This window comes from Carica papaya, chromosome 3 (genome assembly GCF_054855325.1).
Source record: "Carica papaya isolate Zhongbai chromosome 3, ASM5485532v1, whole genome shotgun sequence".
NCBI classification, from domain to species: domain Eukaryota; kingdom Viridiplantae; phylum Streptophyta; class Magnoliopsida; order Brassicales; family Caricaceae; genus Carica; species Carica papaya.
The window spans coordinates 20,913,556-20,941,304 of record NC_142311.1 but is presented as its reverse complement, the minus strand read 5'-3'; the positions used below and the strand labels follow the sequence as shown (position 1 = coordinate 20,941,304).

At 32.8% G+C, this 27,749-nt stretch overlaps 1 protein-coding gene and 1 long non-coding RNA gene across 2 annotated transcripts; both read right to left on the bottom strand.

Moving 5' to 3' along the window:
* Window positions 1–8,744: 8,744 nt before the first annotated feature.
* LOC148266825 (uncharacterized) lies at window positions 8,745–9,798 on the bottom strand. The gene is made up of 2 exons (XR_015817492.1): window positions 9,025–9,798; window positions 8,745–8,908 (listed from the first exon to the last, which is right to left on the bottom strand). It is a non-coding gene; the product is annotated as an uncharacterized LOC148266825 (long non-coding RNA).
* A 14,922-nt stretch (window positions 9,799–24,720) lies between these two features.
* LOC148266824 (uncharacterized) lies at window positions 24,721–27,120 on the bottom strand. Its single transcript, XM_088216063.1, has 5 exons — window positions 26,503–27,120; window positions 25,998–26,071; window positions 25,499–25,716; window positions 25,012–25,310; window positions 24,721–24,924 (listed from the first exon to the last, which is right to left on the bottom strand). The coding sequence occupies exons 1-5, from the start codon at window positions 27,118–27,120 to the stop codon at window positions 24,721–24,723; spliced, it is 1,413 nt and encodes a 470-aa protein (XP_088072189.1).
* Window positions 27,121–27,749: the final 629 nt, after the last annotated feature.

Sequence of the window (27,749 nt, the reverse complement as noted above, 5' to 3'; positions counted from 1 at the left end):
AAAGCTCGGATATGAGTGAAATAGGTACCATTGCCATAGTGATTGATGCAGAGTGCCTCCATAGCATCTACTAACTTCCAACTAGAGGCCATGGTTTGGGCCAACACTGCAGACTCCTTTTAGCTTAACGCATCAACGACTACATTCCCTTTACTGGGATGGTAGATGATCTTGCAGTTGTAATCCTTCAGGAGGTCCATCCAGTGTCTTTGTTTCATGTTCAACTTCCTCTGTGAAAAGATGTACTTTAAATTTTTATGGTCAGTGTAAATTTTAAAGGTCTGACCAAACAGGTAATGATGCCATATCTTCAAGACAAAGATAATGGTTGCCAACTCTAGGTCGTGAGTAGGGTAGTTTCGTTTATGGGGTTTTAACTGTCTGGATCCATTAGTGACCACTCTATAATGCTGCATCAAAACGCATCCCAAGGCAATATGAGACACATCACAGTATACCTAAAATCTTCTAGTATTGTCAAAGAGGATCAACATGGGAGCAGAGGTAAGATGATACTTTAATTCCATAAAAATTTCACCACATTCGTAATTCTAGATAAAAGGTACGCCCTTTTGAGTGAATCGAGTCAATGGAGCAACAATCTTAGAAAATCCGTCAATGAATTGTCGTAATAACTTGTTAAGCCAAGGAAAGTAGGTACCTCAACTATATTAGTGGGTGGGTTCCAGTTGATCACCGTTGCAACCTTTTTCGGATCGATAGAAACTCCTTCACTTGAAATCACATGACCAAGAAAAGAAATTCAATCCAATCAAAATGAGTATTTGCTAAGTTTAATAAATAGTTGGTTCAACGAAGTGTCCCCAACACTTCAGACAGCTGGACTGCATGTTTTTTTGGGCTCTTGGAGTACACTAGGATGTCATCAATGAATACGATGACGTACTGAGCCAGTGCATACTGGAAAACCCTGTTCATGAGATCCATGAAAGCAACATGGGAATTAGTTAACTCAAACGACATCACCTTGAACTCGTATAGGTTGTATCTATACCGAAAAGTAGTCTTCAAAATATCTTCTTCTTTAACTCTCAGCTGATAGTATCCTGATTTAATGTCAATCTTGGAGAAGACCATGGCTCCTTGTAATTGGTCAAAAAGATCGTTAATTCGAGATAGGGGATACTTGTTCTTTATTATTACTAGATTGAGTTCTTAGTAGTCTACGCATAGTCTGAGGGAGTCGTCGTTCTTTTTTAGAAATAACACCAGAGCGCCCCAAAGGGAGTGACTAGGGCGAATAAACTTCTGGTCAAGAAGCCCGAAAACTGGTTTTCTAGTTTTATGAGCTTAACACAACTCATGCGATAGGATGATTTTGAGATTAGTTGTGTTCCAGGAATTAGTTCGATAGAAAACTCTACTTCTCACAAGGGAGGTAGACTAGGTAATTCGACAGAAAAAACTTCTAAAAAGTTACAAACAATGGGAATGGTATACACAGCAGGATCAACATCCATATTCTTGTTTATTTAATTATTAGGGAGAAAAATAGATTTTATTGCTTTTTTGAAGTTCGACACGTTACAACTTTATTTTTATAATCAATAATTGTTCTATATTTTTTTAACCAATTCATTCCTAGAATAATATCAAACCTTGAGAAATCTAAGAGTATTAAGTCTATGAATACTTCTATTTTTGAAGATTTTATCTTACAATTTTCATACACATAGTGAGCTTCTAATAATCCCCTAGAGGGAATCTCTACAGTTAATATTTTTTTAAAAGGTTCAGGCTTAACATCTAATTTATAAGTAAATACACAAGAGATAAAAGAGTAGGTAGCATCTATATCGATCAAAGCCTTGAAAAAAGTATCATGAATAGAAAGCATACCCTGGATAAGGACAGGAGTAGGGAGGGCACTGGGTTCATCTAGGTGGTACACACGATCTTGGGTTACAGGTTTGACCATGTCCTTCGGCTGCTGAGGGTAGTCCTTTATAAGATGTTGGGTGCTTCCGCATTGATAGCAGGCATGATTGATACACTGACAGGGTAATTCATCATGTGAGCGACCATAATGCTGACATGGTTGGGAAGATCGAGTAGGCTATCCAGCAGGTGGGGGTAAAGCAAGGGGAAGGGTAACTCGTGTTCGTTTATCGGGGTGGCTACTTATTGGGTCGGGCAATCTTCTTCTAGGTTATTGGGATTATTGTTGTTGGGTACGGACTCGGGCAATACGTTGGTGCTTGGCCGAGATGAAATCTGCAGCCAATTGAGCATGTTCTAGCACTTCGGTATATGAGCTGGGTTTTAGAATCGAATCCGATCATAAATATCAGCACGAATGCCTTTTAGAAACTTCCTACCTTTACTACTTTTGGGAGGTGACCATTAGAGGAGCAAACCTAGATAGTTGGACAAATCGAGCTGCATATTAGGTAACCATCAGATTTTCTTGGTGGAGGTCCTAACATTCTTCCTCCTTCTTCTCTCGGACATATGTTGGAAAAAAATTATCAATGCATCCATGAAAACTTTCCTGGTGGTATGGATAGACAGGACTTCATTCTTAAGTCACCACCAATGTTCTGCTTCACCGATCAACATGAAGGCTGTTAGGGAAACTATTTGTTCATCGGTTAGGTTTAGGACAGAGAAAAACTTCTCTATCTGCAGGATCTAGGCTTCGACTACTAAATGGTTAGGGCCACCTTCAAAGTGTGGCGGGTTAAGCTTCCTAAACTCTACTATGTTGTGAGAGATAAATCGTTCGGTTGTTTGGTATTTCGGGGTAGGGTGTTGACAAGGGTTTGGCTTTGTTCTGTCCTACGGCTACAGTCAATCCCTAGATAGCTCGTAAGAGTTCGATAGACTTGGCCCTAATTAGATGGTCCTGGGCCTCGGGTCTTTCAGTACGTTCTATGGAAGGTCTCCCTCGCGTTATTCCTATAAAAGAAAGGAAGACACGAGTTAGTGGTCTAGTTTTGGAAAAGACGACTTTATTTCCCTAGATATCCTAAGGGTCTTTCTACCTACAGCCTTAGTTGTAACGGATTTGGTTTACGTAACTGCTTTGATACTATATGTGACATCCCAAATGCTAATTAAGGCATAAGGGTGCCAAATACAGAAACAGATTACGAGTGCATAATAAAACTTGTATGCAGTAGAGCAAATTATTACAAATCTTTTACCAAAATATGAGTTCCAATTACACATATATATAACTAAGGACAGAAGTGGTAAAATACAAAATATCAAAATATAAAAAGCCACATCTTTCACTATCGAATTAGATTCATCAGAATGCAGGACAAGTGATGCACTCAAGGTTTGTAGATCCATGAGATCCTCATATACTTCAAGGGGTAGGTCAATGATTGACTCATCACTATCATCTTCATCTGGGAGACATAGAAATGGTAAATTTCATATACTCGGTAAGAAAAGCAATGTTTAAATACATTCATAAGATTTTAAAAGTGAAAAATAATGTTATTATTACTTACCATCAGGTCACGTCGTGGTCCTACTTACTTTATGAAAATAATTTTATTTATTAAAAAAATATTATGTCACAGTCACAACAATCAAATCAAAATCATACTTATTAATAGAAAAAATCAAATAAATCATAAAGTGCTCAGATTTTCATGTCATGCTTTGCGAAATCATTCCGACTTCCATCTATGAGGGTAAATATGGATTTTCGACTACCCATGTGAAATGACCAGATCAAATGTATAATGACAATTTGCTCAGGCACATTTCAAGCTTGCCAAACTATGGTACGATCTATGATCACGGTCGTACCAACTACAGTGATCCTATCAGATATTCAATAGTTACAGCAGTACTTACCCAAAAGTGACCCCTAACAGATATTCGTTTCACTGCTCTCGTTAGAGGGTACGCCGTCATCCATAGGGAGCGATCATCTCACGTCTTTCTATACTAGATGGTGGAGGGGAAAATAGATACTCCTTAGAGATAAAAAGCTTAACGAGATACTTGATGCATTATGTATGTCAATACAGATATATATATTTTTCAGACTGTTCAGGATCATTCCCCTTCTCTTTCTTTCTTTTTTTTTAATATATATTTCACAAAAATATTACTAGATTTATGTTATTTAATTTACATATAAATCATCAAGTGCCTATAAATTCACATAGCATGCTTGAAACCAAGAACAAATCACTTATTAAACATGAAACATGCAAAACACAAAACACAAACTTCATAATTTGATTTTCTAAATACTAATTTCTTACTAAAACCTCAAAGTTTTCCTATATCTTTCTTCTTCTTCTCCTCTCCTTATCTCTCTAGATCACTCACTTTCTCTCTAAGCTCTTGGAAGATGGGAGAATGAAATGGAAGTGATGAGAAAAATATGGAAGAAAGAGGTCCCTATTTATTAAAAATGGGGACCGTTGAATTTGCGCCAAGTGGCAAAATCTAGTGAGGAGAGAGAAGGTTGAGTGAAAGATGAACGATTTGACGCGACGCGACGGTGGTGCAAAAAAAGGAAGAAAGATTTCTGCCACCGGTGGTGGCTCTCCACCCAAGGTAGTAGCACACTGCGCAAGATGACGCACAATGCCCAAGGGGGCGATGACACACTACCTGAGGCAGCAGTGCGCCTCACCAGGCTGGCCGTGCGTTGCAGGAGCTAGCCTTCGTGCGCGCAGGCCTACAGTGTGCAGGGCACTGCGCGCAGGCCTATCCACGCAGGTTTATTCCGTGGACGGTGAACGCACAAGGTGCGGCTCCTTAAGTTGTCCGCGCGCGAGATTAGCCTGTCTGCGCGTGACGTGACATACATGCAGACTGGCCACATGCCCTATGCGAATGCGACGTGCGCATAGTACGTATGTCATGCGCTTGGTCGTGCACGCACGCCCGTGCATAGTGTGCTGCACCCGCAGGCGAGTCTCTCCCGCAGGTGTTTTCTCGCAAAATTTCGCCCCATTTTCTGTTTTTCTCCTGAAAATTATTTTTAAATAGAAAATAATACTTATATATAAAATAAAATAAAATAAAAATAAAATAAATATAGAAAAGCAAAATCAGTATAAAATTGAAATCACGAATTTAGATTACAAATTATGATATAAAGCTTACAGGATAAATTTAAATGAGTTTTGATGGCCCTAAGACCCAAATAAATAGGGGTTTCTAGATATAAATTTAGCACAGAGGTGAACGATGTATTACATCTACAATCATATCTCGTCACCACTTTTGTTAGAGGGTACGCCGTCATCCACAGGGAGCGATCTTCTCACGTTTTTTCAGAGCAGATTGGGGAGAAATAGAAACTCCTCAGAGATAAAAAGTCTAATAAAACGCTTTATGAACCATGCATGCCATTAACAATCATATTTTTCATGTCTATACATCATTTTATGCTTAATTACTTTACCATTGTATAATGTATCATGTACATTTATCTCAAGTGTTTAATCATTTGAATTAAACATGCAACAAATTGATTTACATATGTTTATAAAACATGTAATTAACAACGTAAATTATTTCATTTAAGCATATAAAATAATTATACAAATATTTTAATTTAACTTTGTTAATTTTAGTATAGAAATACTCCTTAGGATGTTAGAAGTAAATACTAAATTTCTTACCGAAACTTTGGTGTTTCCTACGCTTTTTCTTCTTTTTCTTCTGTCCTTCTCTCTCTAGATCGCTCCCTCTCTCTAAAGCTCTTTGGTGGATGGAAGAATGAAATGGAAGTGATGAAGAAATGGTGAAGTGAGGGTCCCTTTTTATAGAAAATGGGGACCACTAGATTTGTGTCAAGTGGCAAAACCTAGCAAAGAGAGAGAAAGTTAATGTAAAAAGATGAGATGTGACAACCGACAGATGGACGATATGATGTGACGGTGGCGTAAAAACTAAAGACATGCCACCCAAACGATGGCGACGCATTGCCCAAGTGACTATAACACGTCGCCCAAGCCAGTGGTGGCTTGCTGCCCGAAGGCGGCACACAAAAACCAAGGGGGCGACATGCATTGCTCGAGGCAATGCACGCTACCCCAGCCTGCCATGCGCGTAGGCCTACCATGTGGACGGCGTGTGCGATGGAATGCATGCGCAGATCGCACCCCACAAGGATGGGACATGCACACAGTGCGCACGTCCTGTGTTGGTTGTGCACGCATATGCCTATGGTGCGCAGAGCCCGTACGGGCGAGATTTCTCCTGCAAGCGTTTCCACGAGATTTCTGCCATTTTTCCTCCGTCTTTCCCCAAAATCTTTTTATTAAATTTTAAAAATAAAGTTGCTTATGAAAAAATTAAAATATATAATTTCAATGGTTATTTAACCAAATAAAATATGAAACTAAAATACATAATACGAAATCCATCAGAAAATTCAAAATATAAAATATTAAGGAGTTTAAACGGCATTCCTTTAGCTTCTCACGTTTCTCTTTCACAGAATTAAACTCCCAAAACACCGCAGCAAGCACTAAACAGAGGCATTCTTCTCTGCTGCACCAAAAACGGCTCTGTTTTCAACAAGCTTCTGTCCTTTTCATAACTGCAGCTTCTAGCTTCGAGTTTTGTTCAACTCTAAGTTCTGGATTACTTTAACGATGTCTTACGATGATTAGGAATTAATTTTCCATGATAGAAACACCTCAGAACCTGCGTATTTGACCCAAATTCGTCACTGACTCTGCATCGCCGTACAGGCGAGTTGCAGACAATTTTTCTTGTTGCAGATGTCTTCCATTCGTGCGTTTTGTATTCCGTTTCGTGCATTAGTGAGTTCAGAGAGACAGTAATCTAGTCTAAACAAATTTGGAATTTTATAGATGCACTGAGAAGGTGAAAATCGCATGAAATTTAGCCCCTGCATGCTTCTAACAAAAATAGAGTGTGTGTGTTAATGCATCTTTTGTGTAATTAAAACATGTTTAAGTGTTTAATGAAGATTCAATAATGTTTATGAATGTATTCAAAGTATTTTAAATCAAGCACAAATGGAAAAAAATGGGATTTTGGATAAAATGGAGAAATGGGGATTTATTGAGATTCAGAGAAAATTAAATCAAAATAAATTAAAATATATAATATAACACTAAAATTAAAATAAAAAAATTAAATTAAATATATAAATAAAATTTCCTAAATTTTTCCTAAATCAATAAATTGAATTAAATTAATAAAATTCTTAAAATTGACACTTTAAATAAAATATAGGAAAGAAAAAAGGAGGTTAAAATTTCAAAATTAAAAATTAGGCTTAGAATGAGAAATTAAGAGAAAAATAATTAAAGAGTCTAAAACTTAATTTTCAAAGAGTGGTAAAATATGATTCATCTAATTTTTTTTGGAGGACCTGATTGTATTATTTTAGGACTTAATTAGAGTGCAGGTGCTGGTATTTGGGTTATAGGTTTGGGATTAGTGTTCAGTATTTTCGGAATAGAAAATTGAACCATCGAAATCATATTATGGTAATGAGTAAAACATTATGATGACGATTGGAGTGGTTGAGCGATTGTCTTTATTTGGCACTTATTGATATATTTATTGATTGATTAATTGATGTTCCCATTCGTGGCTTTGATCGAAGTTTGTATTGCCTCCTTGAGAAATAGGTGTAAACGGCCACGGATATGAATTTGTAAATAATATAACTAAATTAAAAATTAATAAAATAATAAAACTCAAAAGAAGAGTCTAGTCCAGCATGGGTGTGTTATGTGGTTGTGTGTGTGCATTCTTGGAATTATTATTATAACACCCTGAATGCCAATAACGAGGCACAAACCTACTCATATCACTCTTCATCCAATAGATCCATAAAATATGCATATGCACAGTTAAAAAGTTTAACATAAAATCTAACATCGCATATGACATAAATAATATCTATATATATATTGTTTTGATTATTCTTCATCATTTGAAAAGTATCAGGATAAAATTCAATGAATTTCACTAACTCAATAGGTATTCCCGTTATTTCAAAACTCATATCAAACGTCATGCAAAAATACACAAATATGTAATATATGCAATATAATATTTTCAATGCAAAATTTATTTATAATTTTTTACAATATTCTTAATTCATAATTTCTTAATTATTTATAGTCATTTCTAACATTGAAATTTCACATATTCCAATCAAATTTCTCAGTTATACTCGAACTTTTATAGATATGCTCAAAATGATACATATACACTCGATAGATCATATCTAAGATTTCATCACACGATAATATTTATATTGTCATCAAGGAGAGACGAATCTCTCCATCGCATTGATAACACACATACAAATCTCACACTGTTCACAACAGTTATGTTTGTTAGGTGACCTACACACTTAGAAATACCTACCCACGTCTGTATTAAGTTTCACAAAGTTATTTATGTGCAAGTTCACCATACTTGCGGAACTTAGCCACATACATACCTTCCCGTCCTCAATTCAGATTAAACAAATAGGCATCCATAATCCATATACTGCTCACTTATGTCCACTCCTTATTTTTGATTTCTTCCTTTATTTAATTTATTAATTCTTATTATAATTAATTCAATTATTTTTAAATTGCAATCTTATTTTATCTTACTGTCAATCTCAAAATTTTTTCCTTTTATGCTAGGTCACATAACAGTATGTAGGTTCATAATTGTCAAAAACAACAAAATAAGCAAGCGACCATCATAGATCAAATGTCCTGAACTCCCCTTGGCAGGCTCATGCTGTCTAGATGGTGTTCGAGTCTCAATTCTTCTCAGTATATTAGTGAAGTATCCGTACTAGACTGAAATACTCACAAAAATTAAGAATACACATGCGTAAACTTAAAAAATCCTAATCTAGGTTTGGAACGAGGAATACTTAAAAAATTCATTTACAAATTGGCTTTCCCAAAATGCCCTGCAATACCAGATTCAATCACAAGCAATATGGTTCAATATGGATCCACTGCATGGTTAATAATCGTAAATCAGAAACTAAAAGTCTAAATCGCTTTTGGTTTACGGGTTTCGAACCTCACTAGGAATACTTGGATTCTTGCATCTGGTAGACCACTCTTCGGCTCACTGCATCGACATGAGCTTTTTGTCTTCTAAATTCTGCACATACGCGTCCACATACGTGTCAACAGATGCTCCCATCGAAAACTTTGACATAAAAGGGAAAGAGGATTATAAGATTCAGGTCAGGTGCCACGAAGGGCTAAACGGCTTCGGGTTTCGGGTTCTCACCTCCCGAAACTATTTTTCAATTTTCCCCAAAAGAACTCCTCACTCGTTGCGACAGGGTGGTTGATTCTACTTCAGAATAATCGGCATCGCGTGCGACTCACTTTAGAAACTGCCAGCATCGTGGCGTCTCCCAATCGTGACTCTTCTTATCCCTTCTTCCTCTGGCCTTCAACTTTCGCGGTGCTTTATTGTTCTTCTTCTTCTTCAACCGCTCCTCTCCTTTCTTTCTCTTTCTCTATCTAGCTAGCAACCCTCTTCTCTCTTCCTTTTTCAATCTTCATTCCTCCTGATTTCAACTCTCCCTTCTTCTTCTTCGTCGATCCACAACCTCAAGCACACTGCCCTCTCTCCATCGCACTGTCTTCTCCCTTCTACTCGACTTTCACTCCGCTCGGCCTACTCTCTCTCCCACTCGAACTCAGCTCTCTCCCTATCTCATTTTTGGCTCTCACTTTGAAAAATGAAGAAACCTTAAATTGTTTTTTTAAATACTCAATTTCCCATCCGTTCGATCTCATCATATTGAATCTGGGGCACTCGATGGTCTATGATTATGAGTTGGATCGGCCTCAAACGGTCGAATCTTGGCCATCCATTTCTTGATTTATTATTTGCCCCTTCTATTCTTTATTATTTATGATTTCAACCCCATTTTTACACACGTCTTCACTTAAGTCCTTTAAAATTCATAAAGACTCCTAATTTCTGAAAATTCTCTCATTCAAACCCTCAAGCCCTAATTTAATTTAATTTATCTCAAAATTTAAACTCTTTTATTTGCACATAATTTACATTAAGGACTGGATATTACAATTGTATCAAACATGGGCATCATGATCAAATAGATACAATTGAAAAAAATAATATTGTTCTTCATTAATTGCATTTAATTAACCATTTTTATCCCTGTTTATATGGCTTTAATACCATCTTTCTTATTGAGTTTTTTTTAGGACTCATCCCGAATCCCTAAGATGATAACTTGGAAGGTCTCCATGAAAAGCCTTGTCTGGATCCTTTCAAGGACGAGTAGGAGAGAAGATAAGATCCTTTTTGGGTGTTTTGTTTTGTGAGTCTAGGTTATGTATTTTTACATAGATTATCTTTATTGTACAGATAAATGTGATAGTCTTACTTGTTTTAATGTATAACATTACATATGTATGAGATATTTCTTTCGCTATTTTGTTAAGTAACTCTTGTATATCTGCTTGATTTGGACGTTGATTCTGTAGTTAGCAGTAGAACGTCATAAAAACAATTTTTAGTGCGATCAAAATTCGTAAAACTCAAATAAAATACAATTATCTTAACTATTACAATATTATGTATTTAATGGTATGATAGATTTCTCACACAAAGTTGTAAAGTTTAAAGATACTGTGACATGAAAAAAGTTTATACTTAATTTATTCTCTTTTACTAACCAAATTTATTCTAATATATATATATATATATATATATGTAAGTGAGTTGACTTAAATTTATAAAAGTTTATAATTGTATGTTTGTATATATATAGGTTTAAAGAATCTTTTAAACTTTAAAAAAGTCAACAAATTTCTTAAGAGAAGTTGCTTTATGTGATTTAATTATAATTGCTTTTACACATATAGTTGTCTCCTCAAGAAATCCATGTCACTATTATTTTATACATAAAAATATTTTACAATTAATGTAACTTGGTTTAAAAAATATATAATTTAAAGCTTGAGCTTTATAATTAGTATAAGTTAAATTATGCAAGCCTATCCTTTTTTGAGATAATAATTGAAAGAAAAAAATATTAAATATCAATTTTAAATACGAAAATATGTATACAAAACATATATGTATTTAAAAAATCCAAACTATATATTTAAAGGTAACCCAACAATGTTTAAGTGTATATACATATACACACACACATATATATCATCTCATATTTAAGTTTAGTAACTTGTAAAATTTAAATTAAAATAATGTAATTACATATTTATATATATGTACATATATTTTAATATTATATGAATATGTTTATCTGTGCACGTAGCTATCCTTTATTTAGTATAGATATACGTGTTATTTGAAAGATATTATTTAGAAAATAAAAAAAGTCAAGATATTCTTTTTATTTTTTAATCAATTAAAGTTATAGGAGTTGAGAATTGTGAATATGAATGTCACTTATTTATGTATAAATGTACAACTTTAAAATTAATATTGCGCTTGAAATAAAATCTGAAGTGTTTCAATTTAAAAACTTAGAAATTCTTTTTTTTTATATCATTTATTAATGTTCATAGTAACTTATAGATGATCACCACGATATCATTGATAAAATTATTTATATTGTAAATTATAAGTTGATTAAAGTTAAGGATCGTGTGCGCAAATCTAATATATCTATATTATGAGCATGTGAATCGTCAATCTATAATTAAGAATGTTACACTCCAAAGGTACATCTTTAATGAAGTTAAAAAGTTCTAATTAGTAAATTATATATTAAATTTAAGTTGAGATTCGTGCATCGTTGTACTATCATATTATCTATACGTATACATGTTCTTAATTTACCTTCACATGCATGTATACTTTGACAAAAAAAATATTGGACTTTATACAAAACTACAACCAACGACCTAAAGTACAAAAGAGTGAAACACAATGTATAACTCCTCTAATAAGGCATAACATTAAAGAAACATATGTAGATTTTTTAGTGAGTTTCGAGAGATTTTCTCCCAACACCTCCACTCAAAATTAAATTATTAACTCAAGAAAGTTCTAGTCAATGGATTTATCTGCATATATTTATTATATATAAACTATATATATAGCTCATCCCTTAAGGTATAATATTAAAGAAATATAAGCAAATTCTGTCTAATGAGTCTTGAGAGATTTTCCCCCAATTCTTTCCGTTAAAGTTGAATTATCAACTCAACAAGATTCAGGTTGATGAATTTGTTACATCCATGTATAATAGATATTATAATGGATATATATAAAGCTATGCACGAAAAAAGCATTTCTCGTGCATTCCCTCCTATAAACAAAAGAAATATGTGTGATTTATGCTTATCTTGAATATAAGTTAAAAATTATATATAAGATTATATATGATTGATGTTTATTTTGAATATACGCGTGCGTACCAAAATAAATATTTTTATTTCTAATACATACAAAAAAATTTAATTTAAGTTGTATATTATTTAGCAATCGATTGAACTTATATATAAGTTGCATATGTTTGCGTATTTTTATTAAGATATATATATTTTTTTTTCATATTTGTAGTTGTATAATATGAATTAATTTGTATATATGTATTTATAAATATGTGCATGTACATATGCTCAAAGTCAATTTATGTGCACATGAATACCTAAAAGGGCGTGTATATACACATTAAGAATCATTAAGAGGCGAGGACTGCAATAAATTATAAAAACTAAGGAGTTTTAAATTAATTAACACGTACAAAGCTGCAAGAATAGTCTGTAAAGTTAAGTTAAAAATTATATATCTATATACACATTATACCTATAGCTTACCTACGTATATAGATATAGCCATTATAGTATACCTAAATTATACAATGTGTCCCGTTGCAGATACAAACATTCATAATCAACTAAGATATATCATTAGTTCCTAGTTTTTTGCTTTACCAGGCCTCATTGAGATACATATATATTTGTATTGGACTAAGACTAAGTATACACTTATATAGATAGGTTCTCATGGCCCATATCCATTTACTTACATCTTTTGAATATACAAATAAATAATGTTTACCTTCTTTTTGTCACATATGTATATGTATATAATTATATATATACATGTTTGTCTGTGTGTGTAATCATAGCACGATATTGATCGAGAAAAAAAAATTCATAGACCATGATATTATTTATAAACATGAACTAAAAGGGTTCCAAAAAGGTAGCTAGCAGCCAACAAGATAGCCATACATATATGTTATATGTATATATAGATGCTATAAGAGATTTAAATGAAAACCATACAAGATATGACTATGCAAATGCCTACCAAGGTCAAAGGTCTCAACAAAGAGCGCAAGCATATTACCCTCTTCTGATCCCATGTCCTTCCTCTTTGAGACTTTCTAGTCTCCACATTCCAGTAATGGAGTCTCTTTTGTCTAGAGTAAATTACAATCTCCCCTTTTAAAAAACCCAGTGTATTTATCACAGTCAACTCATCATGAAACCCTTCAAACATTTAATGGTGTATTTCTTCTCCCATACAAACTCCACAAGATCTTCTTTATAATTGACCTCCTATAAATAATATTGACGAAATATGCATCACTATTTTCACATGTATTTACACATTAAACACAAATAGAATTAAAATGCAGAAAAAATGAATTGAGAAAGTATCTTATATACCATCACATAATAATGAGTAAAGCCTTACCAAGTAAAAAAAGTGCAACATGGTATTATGTCCTGTAAGATTTTTCCAACATAGTTCTTCTCCCAGGTTTCCTCTCATGAACTTCATGACTCGAGATTAGGCATTTAGAAATATTAACACAAACATCTAAATTTTGTGTTTGTACATGAAGATAAAGAAGAATGAAAAAGAATTAGTTTTTTTGTTGTTAATGGGCATTCATTGCCTAGCCTTTATTTTACTCTATGACTTAAGAAATCTTTAACTTAAATAAAGAATCTATGATTATTTAGAACATGATTTTTTATATGAAAATTTTGAAATTAAATAAAGAATCTATGATTATTTAGAATGTTATTTTACAATATTTATTGGATATTTTACTTAATTTATACAAATTAATTATAAAAATTAATTTGATTAATTATGTGGTCCTCATTGTATTAAAATTAACTTTTGCATTTTAATGTATGTACAAGAAGAACTTATTAGCAATTTGAATATTTTTTGTATTACCTTCATTTTAATTAAATTATTAAACATGACGAAATGCAATTTAAATGTGAGATGTTGTTCTTATCAATTCCTTTATGTTCCATAAGAACAAAAATACAAGCTTGATCTTGAGAAATTGTATTGAATGAATAAGTTATTAGTCCTATCCATATATATATATATATATATATATAGTTTTGAGAATACATTTGAAAGAGTAAATCAATGTCATTTTCAAATTTATTCCTGAAATTTTTTTCCTCAAATGTTTTAAGAAGACTAGATTTTATGTAAAACTTAATTTTATAGGAAATATATAATCTAAACTGTTTATACATTAATAAGTATTAACTCTTTAGAAAAATCCATATGGGGTAAACTTGAACTATAGAAATTCTCGGGGTGCTTAGGAATTACCAAGGTTAGTTTAAATGTATATTCTCTAAAAACATGGAAACAATGAGTCAAGCAATCAAAATTATCAGTTATCAGTGCTAGTAACTAGCAGAGATTTTCCAAGTACTATTTAGCTTGTGGTCGAAAGTGACTAAGCTATGGATATATCTTAGGTTTATAAAAAGTACTATTCCATGGTGTTGCAAGCATTATTCAACTCCACCCTGCATTGATCCTTGCTAGCCACTACTTCTCCCTCTGGGAGGATCTCTGTAAACCTGAAGTAAACACCATTTTCATTTTAAAAAACCATCTTATCATTATTCTTTCAGTGAAATTATTGGTGCATTTCTTAAGTTCCTCATAGTAGAATTATCGTACTCCTTTCAATTGTGGTGTTTTGCCACCACTATCTTTTCCAACATATTCATTTTAAAAAACTATCTTATCATTGTTCTTACTATACATTTTTAAAAAAGAGTCTAATTACCTTGCCATAACCCCCATAAACTTAAATCAAATTTGTTTTTTTTCCCTTAAATATGTACAAATAATAAATATTCAGTTTTTTTTTCTCTTTGATTAGAAAAACATCAATCTTTTAACTATAAACAATAGAAGAAAACAAACTCTATTAAAATTCAACACAGGCAAGCAGTACTAAGTGTTTGAATTTAATGATAACGATGATGATCACATCATTACAACATGGAAGATTATAATGATGGTATGTACCTTAATGTAAACCTTTTCTTGTCATTTTTGAATTTTTAGTAACTCCCAAAGTTAAATGCATAACTTAGGTTAATGGTTACTGTTGGAACTATAAGCTGTTATTTTCCTCTATACCTAAGCATTCATTTGCAATATTTTGTACTAACAAGTTTAATATGAAATTACCTAATCCTGTATTATGTAGATCTCCAGAATTCATCATTGCAAATGTTTGTCTTCCTAAGGTGTTCTAGAGCAGTTTGTTGGTATTGGTACAATTAATGAATTTTTTAATCACTTGATGCATAATTTGTAAAAATGAACCGGTTTACCAAAATCAAGGAGTTTATAAAGAGATGAATTCTTGAAAAATTAGACAAAGGTCTTATAAAAATTTATGCATTTTTAGTTAAAAATTGTATATATTTTTAGTAAAAGATAGATGTATTTGATGTTTTATATTTCATGATTTTCTTAAATTTTTAGTAAAAAAAATATATTTGATATTTTAAATATAATTTAGAAATATTGTGAATGAATATGAAAATTTTATAAAATGTATCTGTTTTTAGTTATATTTATTAATGGTTAAGTATTATATTTATAATTTTATACTAATTATAATTTTTTTTAAATTGGTATAAGATATAAAGAGAATATTAATAGAGAAAAATAAGTTACCTATTTTCCAATGGACATTTTTTGTTTATATCCAAAATTTATGTATTCCTTCTAGTGAAAGCAAAATATTTTTTTTGTGCTCAACAATAACATTATAGATTAAGTGTATCTATTGAATTAAATGCTATGGATTTTGCATATGCATAGATCTTATTATCTATTATTAATTATCTATTTTTTGTTTTCATTTAATTAAACTAACTTCATAATAATAATTTTTCTCGTTCATCTTCATTTTGTTACCTATATTATATATATATATTAAATACAAATAATTAATTTCTTTTTACTTTTCCTTTCAAGTGTGTAAATATAGGATGAATTTCTTTTATAGCGGTGTACATTTGTATGAATTTTCATATATAACTAATATTAAACTTATTGAAATTATGATAAGTTTAATGAAATTATTAATAGCAATTCAAAATAGCAATAGAAGAGATCTTAATGTAATAATAAAGTGTTTAATCTAATGAAAACTTTTGAAATTTAAGCAAATATAAAGGTTTTAATCTAATGAAATTATATGCAAATTTAAGAAAATGTAAATATAGTGATTAGAATCAATGATGATCAGAACCGAGGATGATCCTCCTTCATTATTGACTCCAAATTTGGACAACTTTCTCTAGCAAATCCATCAACTTGAATCCTTAACAACTCAAGTTCTTCAGTAGTGGAGCTAGTAATTTCATTTACAGAACCCACAACATTATCTTTATGCCTAACAACATCATTTTTAGACTTAACTTCTCCATATGCTTTCTTCATTAGCGACTTGAAATCTTTATTTACAGAAATAAAAACGATTTACTCACCGAATTGCACCATTGGCTTATTCGAGTTCTCCAATATAACTTGGTCTCCAATGTTCAACATTGTTCTTCCTCTAGTTCTTGTCAAAACTTATTAATGGCGCATTCTCAATTTGTTGATGCCCCTTTTTGCTGCTATCTCTCCATCCATTGTAGCTATAACAAATTGAATCAATGCTATTAGCATTACTGTTAGATTTTTATCTAAGATGATCACTATGTAAATAGTGTATATGAGGAGACAATGTATGGATAGAATAATATCGATAAAAGATAGCTTAAATATATAATACGTAATTGGTTCTTATATCATAGTAGATTTATACACAAAATGTTATCACAGTACATGAATAGCTAGTTAGAAAGTAGATAATTACTATATGTTATTGTACTTAGTTTGTGTGAAATTACATTCTAAACAAATACGTAAATAATATACATATATATAACATCAACTATGTAATATATAAATATATGCATAAAAATTACTAGAGGTTCTTATACTTGATTGATGTGAACTACATCCTAAATCTTGTCTCCTATAAGTTCTTATACCTAGAGATGTGGATATATATATATATATCACACTATCTATATAAATATGTGCATATCATGATTGTTGTTCTCTCTTTCTGGTATGATAAAATTTTCATTACCAGTCACACTTTTCTCTTTCTTTGTTACTAAACCTGATTATATTTAAAAGAAAAAAACTTAAGTTTATGCACATATATAGATATATACATATATATATCACCTCAACTTTGTACATATATAAATATGCTAATACCTTGATTGCCTTTTTTATTTTCTCATATGATAAATTCTTCAGTATCTGTGATGCTTCATCCTTTACTTGTTACCAAACATTAAATATTCATTATATTCAAAAGTAAAAACAAAAGTAATATATACATAATACATGATCGGTTTAGGTTGAAAATATATATCATTACCCATTTGTTGAGGTAAGGGAGACTTATATATGGTTTTAGGTTTAGATTGATAGAAGAGTTTGAGGTCCTTCTTGGTTTTTCCACAAAGATAATCAATGTATATCTTTTGTTGGTCCTCATTATTATTTCTCTTGTTGCCTTTGTAATTGATGATAATGCCTCTACTTGATTGTTGCGACATCATCATGAATAGATCTTCTAGATAACTCTTCTTATTGGACTCTTCTTCCACCCTTTTTCTCTTTCCGTTTCCCTTCCTTATTGTCTTCTCCATCATATATAAGTACCAAAAAATCAAGTCAATGTAACTTTCTTTTATATGCACATACTAATAACTATATATGATATAATTAGCTTAAATGACTTGGTTGAGAATAATTCTCATTTGTTATATCTTTCATTTTTGGAATTCATGAATCTTGTCTCTAAAGACTTCATCATCTTCATAGTGACACAAAACCAAGTTAAATATAATAATCTGCTCACGAATAAAAAATATCAATTTTCATCATATATGTTAAATATCTCTTATCACTCTCTTAGGCATTTCCTCCTTGATTGATTCCTGTAAATTAACAGGCAAACCAAGTATTTTTGACCTATTGAAGTACTTTCCACTAGTGGGAAACAGCGCGAGCTACACCTCCAGATAATCAACATTGAAAAAGGATTATGAATAAAAACTAAGCTGAGAATAAAACAAGTTCACATTTGATAAGTCCCTAAAGGAAGGTCTTCTGAAGTACAATGTCACCTCATATGGATAACCACAATCACAGCACTAGGGGCTCAACTTCTGATCAAGTGAACACAATTTGTTTTTACAGTTTGCCAAATTAGTAGAATACGGCTTTGTGGGTTGCTGATGAAGTTGATAGTAGCTAGTATTTGATAGAGCAATAGTGCACCATATTTTTTCTTAGCTTGCATACCTTCTTTTGTACTATAGTGTACTTGATTGCCTTTTCCATTTTCTTGTATGATAAATTCTTCAGCACCCATCATGCTACTTCCCTTATATGTTACCAAACATTAAACATTCATTATTATTTGACTAAACTTATTATTATTTTGTAAGTATTTGACAAAACTTATGTTCTTCCAAGCAGAAGCAGAAATAAAAACCTAATAAAAAAATTCACTTAATATATATGTACTTGCTGGAATATATAGATACATAAAAAAATAGATAATATAAAACCAAATGTATATATACACATATGGCCAATGTATTCATATGGACATTTAACACACCAAGCAAAATTGCATATTTGAGTTCGTGCTTATAGTTATTTTACTTAACCCTTTTCACTTCAATCTAATCAAAAAGATTGAAAAAAAATTTCAATTCACAAATAAGCAACTTTACTGATAATGTCACATGCTACTTCCCTTATCTACTCCCCATCCACCTTTTTTTTCCTTGGCCTACCTACCTTCTTTCATATTGGAGTAATTGTTTCTCCTAATATGATATTCTCTTCTTAACAGTACCGCCGTTGACGTCGTGGTCGTCTTCATCCTCGTGGACGTCCACAAAATCAAATTATGAGGAGGAACTCGTTCGATTGGTTCAGAAACTGATATTTGTTAAGAATTAATTTGTAAATTAGAATATAATTAATTAGTTTACTAATAGTCAAATTTCATAAATTAGAATTTCTATATATTCTTTTATTTGTTAATAATTATGGGTCATAAATTAAATTTAATATATTTATTGGTGATTACAATTAATTTTAATAATTATAATAATATCTATAAATAACTATGTATTTAAAGTTTTTATGCAAGAATCACAATAAAAAAAAAACTTAAGTCTTCTCATTATACTCTCTAGCCTATTCCTCCTATCTTCAATAGTATTGTTGTTGCTCTTCCTTGTTGTGATGGTGGGAGGAGCGTTGTCAAAAGGAGGAATAGGAGGAACACCGTCCCTGAGGCTTTGGCTGCTCTTTCGCCTCAGCGCTTACTCCAAGATGGCCCAAACCCAGAATAAGAACAAAATTTATAGGGAATGGACGGAGAGATGGAGCTTTTAGTGGCTGCCACGATGAGTCGGCTGCTTGTCGGCTTGTTATTGCCGCAGGATTTGAGTAACGAAAGGTGGTCGGTCTTTGTCTTGCATTCCGAGCTTCTCTTGTCTTTGCACTTAGACTCAAATTCAGTATCAAACAATATCGGGTTTTCCTTAATGCCCTCCATTTTTTCATGCAAGTCTACCTGTTTCTACTGTAAAAGTGTTACAGCCTAACAAAACCCACAAACAAAAAAGAAAGTAAACAAAACAAAAACGCAAACAGGGTGTGAATGGATTTGTATTTCAACACAAATTTTTGGGATTAATTGGTTTCGTGTCGTGAAAATGACAGCTCTTGAATTTTGATTTGACCCACCTTCTTCAAGTTTTTCAATATACGGCTGTATTTTTGGCTTCTCATTTTTCGTATGAAACATGTCATACAGACAGAGATAACGAGAGAGAGAGAGATATGGGGAAAGAAGGTGAGGGACCGTAAGAGAGAGAGAGAGAGAGAAATGTGAATTGAGGATGGCGGAGAGAGAGAGAAAAAATATTTTATTACATTTTATACTTTTTGTTTTAACCTAAAAAATTATTAACTCCCATATAAATCTCTTATTTTCTGCCTCTTCCAATCCATTCCCTTTGCCCATTAATAAAATTAGTACCTTTGGTCTAGATTCGGCAATAAATTTAACCAATTAGAGTGTAAAAATCTGCAATTATTTACTAACCCTAGTGTTGTGATTTTAATTATAATTTCAATTAAATCCAGTAACCCTTTTATATAATTTGTGTATATGTGTATGTATATACTTGTAATGATAATTGTAAAATACCCTTTTATAAAAATTTTGAATACAATTTTAATTATATTCATTATAAAGATATTCTTTATACATATTTAGCATTTCATTACCAATTTTTTTAAAAAATATACGAATTTATACAAATATGTAAACAAATAAATAAATTTTGTTTCAAATTTCTAATTTTCAATACATGTTCTCTTTATTTTTTGAATTGGATATATTCTACAGTCATATATCGAGCTTAACTTTTTATTTTTTGAAAAAATATTTTGTGGATGATTATCTATCTTTACATGATAGCTTTAATTTATTTATTCATTTAGACATGTAATTTTAAGAAGTTTATAATTATTGTTTCAGATAGATGTTTAAATTATATTATAATATCTGGAATATTTTTTCCTGTCTTGATTTTAATTATTATATTTTTTCTTTTTTTAATGAAATTATTTGTTATTTTATACTCCAATCTATTATTTGGATATCTGTAAAAATTTAATTGAATATTACATGAATGAATAATATAATACATTTATTGCAAAAATTAGTTATTAATGAAATTGTCCTTTATATGGTTTTATGCATAAAAATCTCTAGTGTATAGATTTCAGGTTATGATAAAGGTTCAACTTTGACTGTCTTTTTCGTTACAGACTATTTATTTGTCATGCACATCATCTTATTAAAGCTGTAATTTTGTTCTTTGAACTTTTGTTTTGATTTATATGTGTATCATATAGTTAACCAAATCACTTGTCTCTCGTTGTTCTTCACTTTTTTCTTTGAATGGAACAATTCCTTTCAATTTTGAAGTTTTACATTTGTTTTGACAAATTTAAACTTACAATATTTGTAATATGAGAATGCTCTCTGATTTTAATTTCTCAACTTTCTATACAATGAATTTATAATTTACATCATTGTGCATAGTATTATATTTTAACATTACTCGATGTTTAACTAAATAAAGTTAAAAAGAAAATGAGAAAAAAAACAAGAAAAATATCCTTAATTTTTCATATAAATTTTTATCTATTTTGTTTTATCTTATCATTTTAGTAACTAAAAAATATAAAAAACTAAAAAAATAAAAAGAAACACAAAATTACTTTATATAGATTTCAGGTTATGATAAAGGTTCAACGTTGATTGTCTTTTTCGTTACAGACTATTCATTTATCATGCACATAATCTTTTTAAAACTTTAATTTTTCCTTTTTTTAGTCAAAATTTTTTCGTTGAACTTTTATTTTGACATATCTAACTCACATTAGGCCAGATATAGCATTTTCTATTAGTATTATTTCTAGGTTTATACACTGTCCTACAAAGCATCATTATGGAGTAGCAAAGAGAATTATGTGGTATATTACTGGAACAACTGAGTACGGAATTTGGTATTCAAAGAATTCAAAATGCAAGTTATTTAGGTACATAGATAGTGATTGGGGAGGCTATTTAGATGACATGAAAAACACATCAGGCAATATGTTTTCTCTTGGGTCGGAGCTATTTCATGGAGTTCAAAGAAGCAGTCAACTATTGTTCTTTCCTCTGTAGAGGCAGAATATGTGGCTGCTACTTCTTCCATATGTCAAGCGATTTGGTTAAGGAGATTAGTTGCAGATTTTGATCAAGAACAGATGGGTGCAACAGAAATTTTTTGCGATAATAATTCTGCAATCACAATCTCCAAGAATTGGGCTTTTCATGGAAGAACAAAACACATAAATTTGCATCATCACTTCATTCATGATTTGGTCACAAGTGGGGTAATCACTATGAAATTTTGTAGCACAAATGAGCAAGTGGTTGATATATTTACCAAGACACTTTCTTATGAAAAATATATTTATTTTATATCTAAGCTTGGTGTACGTAATTTTGAATTAAGGGGAGAATGTTGAACAATGATTCAAAATTATAGTTAAATATATTTTACTTAGTTGGGTAAGTTGTGATCAGTTTTTGTGACATCTCAAATGCTAATTAAGATATGAGGGTGTTAGATACAGAAATAGATTACAAGTGTATGATAAAAATTATATGCAGCAGAGCAAATTAATACAAATCCCTTACAAAATATATGAACTCCAATTACACATATATAATTGAGTGCAGAAGTGGCTACAAAATACAAAATATCAAGATATAAAAAGGGTCACTTCTATCATTACGTTGTTGGACTTATCAGAGTGCGGGAACAATCATGCACTTAAGGTTTACGGATCCACAGGATCTTCATAGACTTCAAGGGGTAGATCAGCTAACGGTTCCTCACTATCTTCCTCATCTGTGATGGTGCATGGAAAGAGTGAGTTCCATATGCTCAGTAAGAAAAACAGTATTTAGATAACACTATAAGGTTTAAAATGTGAATAATAACATCATTAACACTTACCATTAGGTCACGTCAGAGTCATATCTTACTTTATGAAATTAATTTTTATTTATTAAAGAAACATCATGCCAAAGCCACAATAATCAAAACCAAACATCATACTCAACAATAGAGAAAATCAAATAAATCATGAAATGCTCAGATTTTTCATATCATGCTTCACGAAGTCGTTCTGACTTCTATCTCTAAGGGGAGATATGGATTTTTGACTTCCCATGTGGAATGATCAGATCAAATACAGATAACGACAATTTGCTCAGACACATTTTTGGCTTGTCAAACTATGGTACGACTATGACCATGACCATACCGACCATAGTGGTCCTATCATATATTCTATAGCCACGACAGTAATTAGTCATAGGTGATCCCTAACAAATATTTGTGTCACCACTCTCGTTAGAAGGTACGTCGTCATCCACAGGGAGTGGGTCTCTCACGTCTTTACAAACCAGATGGGGGAAGAAAAAATAGGTATCCCTCAGAGATAAAAAGTCTAACGAGACACTTGATACATTATGTATGTCAATGCAGATACATACGTACTTCAGACCATTCAGGCTTCATTCCACTTTTTTTTATCTTTTTTTATCTTTTTATTTTTCAGATTAACTAACCAGTTTCATATTATTTTATTTATATGCAAATCATCATGTTCCTATAAATCCCATAGTATTTTTGATATTAAGAACATATCAATTTATTAAAAACTACTAAATATAGAACATGCAAATCACACAAAATCACATATTCATTATTTTAATTTTCTAGAAATACTCCTTAATACATTTAAAGAAATACTAAATTTCTTACCGAAATCTCAAAGTTTTTCCCACACCATTCTTCTCCTCATCCTCTCCTTCTCTCTCTATATCACTCTTTCTCTCTCTTTATAAACTCTTGGAAGGTGGAAGAATGAAAGTGATGAGAAAATGAACGGAAGGGCTCCTATTTTTAGAAAATAAGGGTCGTCAAATTTGAGCCAAGTGGCAAAATCCGACAAAGAGAGAGAGTGTCAAAATGGGAAAGATCGATTTGATACAGCATGAAAAATGGATGAAATTTTTTTCCTCTACCGGTAGCAACACACCCCAAGCGACAGCACGCTACCCACACTACTTGAGGCCGCAGTGTGCCTCACCTGGCCGACACATGCTGCAGGCCTATCCTGCAGGTGCCGGGCTAGCCTGCCGCGCGCTGGGGCATCACAAGTAGGCCTATTCACGTAGACCTACTACACGGACAGTGCGCGCACAGTGTGCGGCCCCTGGACTTTGTCCCCGCGCTATGTGACGCGCACGGACAAGCCTGCTTGCGCACGACATGATGCTCGTGTAAGTCTGGCCCCGTGCCTCATATGGATGGGACGTGTGGACTATGCGCACGGATGGGACGTGCGCACTATGCGCACGTCCTACACCTGTCACGCATGCACGCGTGCAGTGCCCGTGCAGGCAACCCTCTCCTGTGGGTGTTTTCCTATAGGATTTTTTCCCCTCTTATGTTTTCTCCTAAAAATTAGTTATTTTAAACATAATAATAATAATAATAATAATTAAATCAAAATAAAATAAAAATAATAAAATAATAATAATAATAATAGTTAAATAAAATCAAAATAGAATAATAAAATCAGCATAAATCAAAATTACGAATTACGATATAAAACTGCAAAATGAATTTAAATGAGTTCAGTGTGGCCTGAAGGCCCAAATAAATAGGATTTTCAAAAATAATTTAGCACGGTGTTGAGAAGGGTATTACATGTCCCTCTCATTTAAAAAAATTTAGTCCCCAAATTTGTCTTGAATAGGTCTGAAAATGTTTCCCTCATCTTGCTTTCCAACTCCCATGTTGCCTCTTCTGAAGTATGGTACTGCCACTGCACCTTCACTATGGGGATCATCTTGTTGCATAAGACTTTGTCAGTCCATTCAAGAATTTGCACAGAGAATTCCTCGTAAGTCATATCGACTTGTACCTACATCTCATCGTGAGGAATGATATGAGAAGGGTCAGGGTGGTACCTTTTGGGCATAGAAACATAAAAAATATCATGCAGACCCACAAACTCTTGAAGTAGAGTAAGGTAGTATGCTACGGATCCAATGCGCTCCACAATCCGAAAAGGTCCTACATAACGAGGGCTCAACTTTCCTCTTTTCCCAAACCGCATTTTTTCCTTGTAGGGAAAAACCTTAAGGAAGACCTGGTCTCCAATGATGAATTCCAGGGGTCTCCTACGATTATCAGCATAACTTTTCTGACGGCTCTGGGCAGTAGCTAAGTTCTTATAGATGATCGTGACCTTCTCAATTATCTCTTGGATGAGGTCTGGTCCCAAATAACTTTGTTTCCAACTTCGCTCTAACAAGTGGGAAAATGGTAGGGCATATAGTACAAGGCTTCATATGGAGCCATGCTGATGCTAGAATGATAATTGTTATTATAAAAAAATTCACATAGGAAAAGATACTCATACTAGTTATTACAAAAATCAATGACGTAAGCATGCAATATGCCTTCTAATATCTGGATAGTACGCTCTGACTAACCATTAGTTTGGAGATGATAAGTTGCACTTAAGTACAATCTAGACCTAAAAGATTCCTGAAAGCTGTCCCAAAAGTAGAAGATGAATTGAGGATCTCGATCGGACACAATGGATGAGGGGACACCATGGACTCGAACAATTTCATCGACATAAAGGTGGGTTAATTTGCTGGTGGAGTCAGCGATCTTGATGGGTAAGAAATGGGCAATCTTGGTTAATCTGTCAATGATGAACCAAATAGCATTACGACTGGAACAGGTCCTAGGTAGTTCGATGAAAAAATCCATAGTCATGTGCTCCCATTTCCATTATGGAATGGGGAGGCCCTATAACAAACCGTCGGTTCTCTAGTGCTCTGCCTTACTCCTCTAGCAAGCAAGATATTGAGAGATGTAGTTGACAATGTCTTTCTTCATTCCTGTCCACTAGTATTGGTGCTTCAAGTCACAGTACATCTTCATACTCCTATGATGGATGAATAGTTTAGAGGCATGGGTAACCTTAAAAATCTGTCCTGACAGTGATAGAAACCCAAATTAGGTCCCGAAATCGAAATGACGCATCGTTTAAGATCCTGAAATCAGGAAACTCATTAGAAGAGAACTTACTTAGATTCTTGGCAATTTCTTGGTCTATAGACTGAGCTTCCTAAATCTTCATAAAAAGATCAAGTAAGGCTCATATCTTAGCGAGATAGGTACTGTTGCCATAATAACTAAGGCGGAGTGACTGCATAACTTCTACTGACTTTCAACTAGAGGCCATGGTTTGGGCCAACACTGTGGACTCCTTTCAGCTCAGTGCATCAACGACTACATTTCGTCTATTGAGATGGTAGATGATCTTGCAGTCGTAGTCCTTCAGGAGATCCATCCAGCGTCTCTGTCTCATGTTCTACTCCCTCTGTGAGAAAATGTATTTTAAACTTTTGTGATCAGTATAAATCTCAAAGATCTGACCAAATAGATAATGGCACCATATATTCAAGGCAAAGATGATAGGCACCAACTCCAGGTCATAAGTAGGGTAGTTCCGCTCATGAGGTTTCAACTGTTGGGACCCATAAGCGACCACTCTACCATGCTGTATCAAAACGCATCCCAAGCCAATATGAGATACATCACAGTAGACCTTAAATCTTCTAGTGTTGTTAGGGAGAATCAACACTAAAGTAGAGGTAAGACGACGCTTTAATTCCATAAAGATTTCACCACATTCGTAATTCTTTACAAATAATACACCCTTTTGAGTGAGTCGAGTCAATGGAGCAGCAATCTTAGAAACTCCGTCGATGAATTGTCGATAGTAACCTGCCAAGCCAAGTAAACTACGTACGTCGGCTACATTAGTGAATGAATTCCTGTTCATCACTGTTTTAAACTTGGCTGGATCTACGAAAATTCCTTCACTTAAAATCACATGACCGAGAAAGGAAACTCGATCTAACCAAAAGGAGCATTTGCTAAGTTTAGCATACAGTTGGTTTCGGTGAAGTGTCCCCAACACTTCAAACAAGTGGACCGCATGTTCCTCCGAGCTCTTGGAGTACACTAAGATGTCATCAATGAATACGATAACGTACTGATCCAGTGTATGCTGAAAAATCTTGTTTATGAAGTCCATAAAGGCAGCAGGGGCATTAATTAACCCGAATGATATCAATCTGAACTCGTACAGACTGTATCTACACCAAAAAGTGATTTTCAGAATATCTTCTTTGACTCTCAGTGGTAATATCCCGATTTGAGGTCGATATTAGAGAAGGTCATGACTTCTTACAATTGGTCGAAAAGATCATCAATTTGAGGTAGAGGATACTTACTCTTTACTGTTATTTGATTGAGTTCTCGGTAGTCCACACACAGTCTGAGGGAGTCATCCTTCTTTTTCACAAATAATACTGGAGCACCCCTAAGGGGAGTGACTAGGGCAAATAAATTTCTCACCAAGCAGCTCGAAAAGCTAGTTTTTTTAGTTCTGCAAGCTCAGCACGACTCATATGATAGGCAGGTTTCAAAATTGGTTAGATTCTGGATAACAGTTCGATTAAAAATTCTATCTCTCGCGGGGGTGGTAGACTAGGTAGTTCGACAAAAAAACTTTTAAAAAGTTGCAAACAACCATAATAGAATGCACAACAGGATCAACATCAATATTCCTGTTAATTCAATTGTTATGAAAAATAATAAAAATAGATTTTATTTCTTTTTTGAGGATCGCAAGGTTACAACTTTACTTTCATAATCAATAAT